General features: G+C 36.8%; 1 protein-coding gene across 1 annotated transcript; it reads left to right on the forward strand.

The window, feature by feature from the left end:
* Window positions 1-5,398: 5,398 nt before the first annotated feature.
* On the forward strand, window positions 5,399-7,470 carry LOC112516147 (zinc finger BED domain-containing protein RICESLEEPER 2-like). The gene is made up of 4 exons (XM_025123169.1): window positions 5,399-6,508; window positions 6,593-6,746; window positions 6,798-7,265; window positions 7,361-7,470. The coding sequence occupies exons 1-4, from the start codon at window positions 5,399-5,401 to the stop codon at window positions 7,468-7,470; spliced, it is 1,842 nt and encodes a 613-aa protein (XP_024978937.1).
* The last annotated feature ends 2,066 nt before the right edge of the window (window positions 7,471-9,536 follow it).

The following is a 9,536-nucleotide window of genomic DNA, read 5'->3' on the forward strand; positions in this document are numbered from 1 at the left end:
CCTAATCTTTAAAGCAAAAACGACGACAACAAGATCCATATCGTGCGTAGGGTACTGTTTCTCGTGATCCTTCAACTGTCTAAAATCATATGTTATAACTTTCCCCCGCTACATCAACAAACATCCAGACCTAACTTCGAAGCATCACTATAAGCCACAAAATCTTCCGACCCATCTGGTACCGGTAATATCAAAACACTACATAATCGATCTTTTAACAGCTGGAAGGCTTTAATCTTTTCCTCTCCCCCATTCATACTTAATGCTATTTCTCATTAATTTAGTCAAAGGTGTTGTGATCCATGAGAAGTCTTGAATAAATTTCCAATAGTACCCATCCAAACCCAAGAAACTGGGGATCTCAGTGGATGTTCTCGATATTTTCCTTCTTTCAATGGTCTCAATCTTTGCAGGATCAACTTTTACCCCTGCCTCAGAAACAATGTGACCCAGAAATTGGACTTCTCTTAACCAAAACTCACACTTGGACAACTTTGTGTACAATTTTTCCCTCTCTAAAAGTTCAAGAATTAGACGAAGATGTTTGACATGCTCAGCTTCTGATCGTGAGTATAAAAGAATATCGTCAATAAATACAATAACAAATTTACAAAGATATTCATTACATACCCTATTCATCAAATCCATGAACGCTTCTGGAGCATTATTTAACCCGAACGGCATAACTAAAAAATCATGATGCCCAAATCTAGCCAATTCATCTGAAAATACCTCAGGATATTCACAGATGATTGGGATGGATTCCTGTTGACCTTTCTCTTTCTTTGCATCGACGACATAAGCCATAAAACTTTGGCACCCCTTCTGGATACACTTTCGAGCTTTCATAACAGACATCAGGCTGGTGTGATGATCTCACCGATCACCATAAATCAAAATTGGCCATTTCCCCGGTAAATCAATGCGTATCATATTTTTATTACTCACAATGCTGGCCTGATTCTCTGGCAACCAATCCATTTCCACCACTACATCGAGTTCCCTTATCGTATCGGGAATAAAAGAATCGGTAACACACATCCTTGAACTTTAATTTGGCAGTTATTAAACACATGGCTAGTAGATACTTGACTATTGTTTGCAGTATCAACTACTAAGGCATAGTCAAGAGGCACATATTTCACGTATAAACACCCAACAAATAAAAGTTATACAAACAAATAATTTACACTAGAATCAAATAACACATTTGCATATACTGAGTTTATAAGGAACATACCAGTTACCACCTCGGAATTTCCTCTGCCTCCCCCCTTGACATATGAAAATACCGTTCCCTCGCCCTATTAGATTCACCCCTCCTAATGTTGACTCCCTCACGAGTACTTGAAGTGTTTCCACCAAGAGTCAATCTCGGATTCTTTTAACTGAGGGCAGTCTGATTTTATGTGATCAGCAGAATCACATTGGTAACAACGTTGAGGGATCTGACGATCTCGGGAGATATGCCTCAGTTTTCCACACCCGAAACAAACTCTTTAATTTATATTACAATCACCATGGTTAGCACGGTTACTCTGATATGGTCACTTACTGAATCACTGAACTAGACAATTTTCTGTTTTCATAAACTTTGGTCTTCTAACCTCTGCCGAAGAACCCTCCCACTTTCTATTTTCTATCATCTTTTTTTCCCTCTACCTGTTCTTATTTCTCACTGGGGGCCCACTATGCTAAAAGCGAGAGAAACCCCATCCATCTCTTTCCTTTTTTCACCCCCATGTAGCCACACAGAGGGCATGGGGCGTAAAAATGGGGAAGTGCTTTACCTCTAGATGTCCAGTCAACTGCTGCGTCCTCAGCTAGGATGGGGCAGAATAGCAGATCAAGTATAAGCCCAAACTATTCGATTAAGGGTCAGTACACAAAGATTTGTCCCCCCCCCCTTCTTCCTTACCATGGCAAGTCTTTCGGTTGTTTCTGCTGCGTCTACAGCCAATGAGAATGTAACAGGATTTATCTCAATCACAAATTCTCGGATTGAAGATTTCAATCCCCAAATATACCTCTCAACTTTAAGAGATTCAGATGACATATAATGTTCAGCAAAATGGGAGTGTTCATTGAACTTTTCTGTATACTCCCTTACTGTTTGATTGAGTTGTTCTAACTTCAAGAATTCATCTTCAATTACCTTACTACCACTTTTGGGTATAATTGTTCCTTGAATCGATCAACAAACTTCATCCAAGATATAGTTTGTAAAATATTTGGTTTTGTCAAAGATTCAACATCCTACCAATATAAAGCATTTGACTTAAGCATAGACACAATAAATCTGACCCAATCTTCATAAGAACATTTACATGTATCAACAACTAGTTCGATTTCCTTTAACCAGCACATCGCCTTCATAGGATCTCTTTCTATAGAAAATGTTGGGGGTTTACACGTCAAAAACATCTTAATATCACCCCTTTTGTATTTGCAGATTGGATTTGTAGTTTAATCTCTACCCGCTCTGTTTCCACTCTGGCAGGTATTCCCAGAACAAAAGTCAAAGTATTTCTCAATTCACTCATTTCTTCATTTAACATATCTCGAGTAACATACTCAGAATGTTGAATTGGTTCTTTATTAATGTTTTGCACAATTGATTCACCATGATCTAGATGAACTTTAGGATGACTACTTCTTCCTCTTCCGCGTCCCCTTCCTCTGCCCCTGCCTCGACCTCTTCCTCTACCCTGTCCCACTGGTAGATTTTTCAGGAACATGTTCAGGTGAACTTTCTCTCTCGTCCGGGCTTATGAGGGCAATCCTTTTAGACCTTTTGATTGACTTGTCTTCTGTCAATTTACAAAATATATTATTTACATAATCACATTCCTAAAATATAATAAGGTATCCAAGCACAAATATGTACCTGTAAACCCATGATTACATTGATCAGTTGTAATTTGAATTTACCTTGCATATCGTTCTTTTAACCCATCATATTTTCCCAAAGTTTCTACATATGTCAAGGACCCCTAATATGCAAAAAATACAATTGAAGTCTTAGCATCATGTTGAAATACCTAAATCTCTTAAACTCATGCTCTGATACCAATCTTGTAACACCCCAAGATCACATTTGCATATAAACATATATTTCATATATCATGAAATACAACTTTACACATTCGGTCCAAAATATACAAAAGCTACGTTAGAAAAAGAGCTACCAAGTTTTTCCACATAATCCCAGTACAAGACTTGTAAATATAACAAGTATTCAAGTACAACATTATCACATCATCCGAAAAATCCACATGTAAGCAATTATAAATTCTTCATAATTTTCACTTCCCCTTATTGTCTAATTGTGCCCGACCTGTAATGCACTTTTTAAAACCCCAAAATGAGGGTTAGACCATAAGGTCTAGTGAAAAATTCTGTTGATAGCTTTTACAGGGTGAAAATTACCAAAACGCTTTTATAAAACCTAGGGCTGTGCAAAACCCGCCCAACCCGAATTACCCGATGAACCCGCCCGATGAAACCCGAACCGAACCCGCAGAAATAGCCTCGAACCCATCCGATATCCGAATCCGAAATATAAGTCGGGTAGGGTCTACCGACCCACCCCCCGAACCCACCCGAAACCCGATTTACCCTAAACCCTAATAAGGACGCGACCTTCGATTCGACCGACTTTTGTTAGTTCTGTATTGTTTGACTCAAAATTGAAGGGAAGCTTAGCGATTAGCGACTTAGGTCAAATTGAAGAGAAGAGAATACGGCCTACATAGACAAACCGCCGACTACAGCCCGTCCGACTCCGACCGATGCACTGTTGGCGTGACGACGATTGACTGTTTGCATTGGGCATTGACGATTGACTCAGTGTTCACTGTTGGGTGCATTGGCGATTGACTGTTGGAGTGTTGAAGTGACAAGGAATCAAGAATTAACATATTAACAGTAAGGTCCTTCTACTATAGTCCTACTCTTATCCCCTACATTGTTAATTGCTCTAAATGTAAAAAGGAACTCCCTTTAATGGTTTCAATTGTTATTTGTTAATTGCTGTAAGTCTAAAAAGGAACTTCTTCCATAATGGGAAATTGGGCAGATGTAAAAAGAAACTCTCTTTAATGGTTTCAACTGTTTCATATGTATTTGATACAGAAAATTGGATGCATTTGATGGTTTAGTTAGCTTGATGCGTGGCCACTATGATGCTCGACTGTTTCATATGTATTTCATATGATGCTCGACTTGATTTTCTTGTTATTTTGTCAAGAGGTCGTTTAGCTAAATAACCCTCTAAACTGCTGCTACTAGACTCTCCACCTGTCTCCTCTTGTTATTTTGTTATCTTGTTATTTTGTTATTCTTCTTAAATTGTTTAGCATCTTCTTGCATCCAAACTGCTGCTACTAGACTCTCCACCTGTCTCCTCTTCACCTTCAATCATTTTTCTGAACTTCCCAAGTCTCACCAAGAAAACTCCTTTCTCAACAATCATTTGTTCAGGTTCCAGTGTCTTGAATTGGATAGCAGCCATGTATCTATACAATTCATATGAAAAGCATGGCTGCAGGTGGGGAGTAATCTCAACTTATCCATCTCACAAAATTCAGACAAACAAACTGCACAATCAAATGATTTTTTAGCACCCATAACTAAGGCTGTGTACATGAAAACAGGCAAGGCATCAATAAAGGCTTGATCTAAGCATACCGACGCTGCTGTCCGGCCGACGCTGCTGCACCCGACGCTGCTGTCCGGCGACCGACTCCGACTCTGCTGGCCGGCAACTCTGCTCGTTCTACACACTACACAGTACACACTACACACACAGGGTTCTTCGTTGCTGCTACACAGGGTTCTTCGCGTATCGGTTTACAGGTTTAATTCCTTGATTCCTTCAGTCTTTTTGAATGCTAATCTTAGGTTAATGTTCTTATGTGATTACACTGAAATTTATATCATCCAACATGAGAATGAAATATGCATGTTTTTAATTCAAATTTGTCGCATCAATTCCCTCTTAGACATATGCCAAACTGTTATTAGTGATAAACGTCACCTTTTGGCATACCTTTGCCTACTTTTGTTTGCGAAGATATCAGTGACAGAAATTGGCATACCTTTGCCTTCTAGCATATTAATATATTTTTAGATTGTTTACAATTGTAGATGGAAAAAATTAGCACGTCTCAGTCCGGAAGTAACAGTCATCATCAAGCTCCTCCTTCACAATCTAATCCTACCGTAAGTCAATAGTACTAGAAAAAGGAAAACATTAGAATCCAGATCTCAAGTTTGGGACCATTTTGAGAAGATTTTAAACGAGGATGGGGTAGTCATTAAAGGTAAGTGTTTATATTGTTCAAAAGTATATGCAGCTGAGGCTAAAAAGCATGGTACTTCCTCTTTAAATAACCACATGAAAGCTTGTTTAAAGAATCCACATGCTAAGGAAACAAAGAAGTCAATTCTTGCATTTCAATCTGCAAAATCTGAGAATAGTGATGGTGCTTTGACCTCTTGGGTTTTTAACCAAGAGGTTGTTCGAAAGATGTTAGCGAAAATGATTATAATGGATGAACTTCCATTTAGGTTTGTTGAAGGGAGAGGTTTTAAACAGTTTGTTGAGGCTGCATGCCCTAGATTTAARATCCCTTCAAGATGGACAGTTAATAGGGATATATTCAGTATTTACTTTGAAGAGAAAACCAACCTTAAGAAATTGTTTAAGTCAAGCACGCAGCGGATTAGTTTGACCACTGATACGTGGAYATCTRTCCAAAGAATCAATTATATGTGTGTCACTGCACATTTTATTGATGATGAGTGGAAATTAAATAAAAATGTCATCTCATTTGTGCCTATATATTCACATAAAGGGGAAAGTATAGCTAAGGCCATAGAGAGTTGTTTGCTTGATTTGGGAATAAAAAATATTTTCACCATCACAGTTRATAATGCATCAAGCAATGACATTGYCGTTGGGTTCATGATGAAGAAGGTGGTGAATTGGGGTGGTTCTTCTATTAGGGCAAAGTACATACATATGAGATGCATTGCTCATATTCTTAATTTGGTTGTTCAAGATGGATTGAAATTAGCAGATTCATCAGTTAAAAAGATTARGGATTGCATTAGGTGGGTGAGGGGTTCTCCATCTAGGTTGAAGAAGTTTAGAGAACTTGCAGATTTGCTTGAAGTGGAAGAGAAAAGTTCATTATGTCTTGACGTTCCAACTAGATGGAACTCCACCTATATAATGCTTCCAACCACAATAGGTTACAGACAAGTTTTTGAAACGTATGAGAGTAGTGACACCGCGTTACATTTGGATTTGGGTGATTCGCTGCCTTCCTATCTTGATTGGTTACAGGTTGACAGTTTGGTCATATTCTTGAAGACATTTTATGAGATGACAATTAGGATATCTGGCTCACTTTATGTCACCTCAAATTCTTTCTTAACCGAGATTTCAGATTTGAGTTGCATTATTGCCGATATGTTACAATCTACGTCGAAAGTTGAAGAGGTATGTTTATCTTCCTTTAATATTACCTTTACTATTTACTTATATTTGGATGTTTAGTAACTTTTTGTTTTGATTTATGAACAGGAAATGGGTATTAAAATGAAAGAGAAGTTCAATAAATATTGGGGTGATCCAGATAAGATGAACTTCATCATATTTTTTGGCAATATATTGGACCCCAGAGACAAGGTTGAGTACATGCAAGTCCAGCTCAATCAAATGTATGGTGAGGATCAAGGTAAGTTATGTTTTGAAAAGGTAAAGTCTAAATTRRATATGTTGTTTCAAGAGTATGTGTCAACATATTCCGAACCTTCTACCACTATGATGCCTCCTCCACCCACTAAGTGTGAGAATGTTTCTGTTGGAAGGGTACAATCTAGATTAAAGAGCCAACTTAAGAAACAAAAGATGGAAAGTGGGGCTTCACTCAACAAGAAGAGTGAACTTGAACTTTATCTAGCAGAGTCGACCATAGATGAGGCAAACGATTTTGATATTTTAAGATGGTGGAAGGTTAATAGTGAAAGGTTTCCTATTCTTTCAAAAATGGCTAGAGATGTGCTTGTTGTTCCCATTTCAACTGTGGCATCTGAGTCTACTTTTAGTACTAGTGGTCGGGTCTTGGATAATTTTAGGAGTTCTCTATCTCCTAAAATGGTAGAAGCCCTGATATGTACACAAGACTGGCTAAGAGGCCCTAGTCAGCCAATTGCAGTTGAAGAAAACATAGCTGATATTGAAAAGTTTGAGAAAGGTACGACAGTATTTACGTATTTAGTATTTTAGTATACCTTTTCAACTTTAATATGTATATTTACATATTAAATTTACATACTTCTATAAACGCAGACATGATGAATATGAGAATTGGAAGTTCAAGTTCTGTCAATGACCAAGAGGATTCTCTTCCGGTTCCAGCTGTTGATGTAGATGATCTACAGCTAGATGATATATTGTAGAAGTGGYCACTTTGAATTTTGAAAGRTATTTTATTTCTTTGTACAAGYCATACTAGATAATATACCTCTTGTTTTATTTTATGTTACTTTMTCAAGTTTCCTCAATATTTCAGGACTACTGATCTAAGTGAAGAACAGATGCATTGATGTGAAGACAAGATGACCAAAGTGAGAGTTTGTGATGGGAGGTATAGATACTATAAACAACACAACATTATGGTTACTTTYTTTGACTTGCATGACACTRGATTGGGTTGAATTTTGAATCTACCTCTTTTCATTGGCCTTCTGTTTCTTTTAGACTATATGTTGTCTATTGATGTATAAGTGTAATTTAGTGGATTGACTTGTAAAGAAAGAATCTTTTTCCATCTATTTGACTTCGTTTAAATGGAAGGACATTTGAACCAATTAGTGGCATATTCTTTCCTTTTTGTTTTGTACTATGATCTTTTATTAGTTTATGAAGTAATGTAATGGTGTAATGGTGTAGGCCAATTAGTGGCATATTCTTTTATGCTGTAAATTGTAATGGTGCATCCATACCAGTTGCTATCTAGTTCTAGACTTCTAGTTGCTGTTTCTAGTTCTAGACTTCTTCTAGTTGCTGTTTCTAAACCCATTAGCTGCTGTTTCTAAACCCATTAAACCCATTAGCTGCTGTTTCTAAACCCATTGAATATAGCATAAAAGGCAACTGTTTCTAAAACTGTTTCAAGCCAATATTATATGGAAACCCGAACCCGACCCGAACCCACCCATACCCGATTAGATCCGAACCCGACAATACCCGAACCCCGAATTGTATACTTCGGGTTCTGTCTTCTTACCCCGAAACCCGATTTGGTTGTCCATTTTCGGGTCCGATCCGAACCGCCCCGCCCGATGCACAGCCTTAATAAAACCCATATTCGTACAAATAACAAATAAACAACATTTTATCAAACAAACCTCTTTTGTCGCATCAAAATGATGAGATACACCCACATATCGCATCAATACAATAAAGTAACTCATTTATCACATTATACATAAACTTGTCACACCAAATATAAAAATACATCAATCTTATCGCACCTCATTGATGCGATAACCCAAATTTGTCACATCCCTTATATGCGATAACTTCATTTCTCGCATCTCAAGGATGCGAGCACCCCAACTTGCCGCATCCAATAGATGCGATAAACACACCTTGTCGCACCATACAGATGCAATAACAGTAACTTGTCGCATCATATAGATGCAATAACCAATACTTCAATTTTTATCCCGATTTCATCGCATCACACCAATGCGATAAAATCAACCTCATCGCATCATATAAATGCAATAATAGAATCTCATTATCAAAAAATCATCATTTTTCAAGAATTTGATTATGCTACCCTTATCCCAATATACACAGCTCCTGATTATGTCACCCTTATTACAAAATATACCCATCTGATTATGCCACCCTTATTACAATCAAATGATATAATCATATCAAAATACAAAATTATGATAAAAATAGCATAAAAACAATTTCAAAACTTCCCCACATAAAGAACCATATGTTTCTGTTTTAATATAGTAAGATGAAAATTTATAAGTTAAAAATCACCTTGAACTCACAAAGATGAAAACAAACAGCAGCAATTAATCAGATTAAGAATCACAGAATCAACTTCTTTCTTTCTCCTCTTTCACTTTATGTTTCCTCGGTTCAAAAACATACACACACACAGAAACTGGTTTCTTTTTACTTATTACTTTTCTTCCCACAACCCAATAAGATAAAACAATTATCTCATAAAAAAATGCATAATTAAATATGAGATGGTGGGTTATACGAAAACATTTAAGCACATAATCAATTTAACCCTCTCAACTTACCATCCTTACTCAAAACAATCCCATATTGTTATGACCGATAAATTTGTTATCACAATATAAGTTTGAAGATATCATAAAGTTTAAAAAAATATTGATATTAGTATCAAATTAACTAGTTAAAAATTCTAATTTTTTGTGTAATTGCATTAATTCAATGTTTTTATTAATAACTTTTCCCTATATATATA

Source organism: Cynara cardunculus (genome assembly GCF_001531365.2).
Source record: "Cynara cardunculus var. scolymus isolate 2C chromosome LG 8, CcrdV1, whole genome shotgun sequence".
Lineage (NCBI taxonomy): Eukaryota > Viridiplantae > Streptophyta > Magnoliopsida > Asterales > Asteraceae > Cynara > Cynara cardunculus.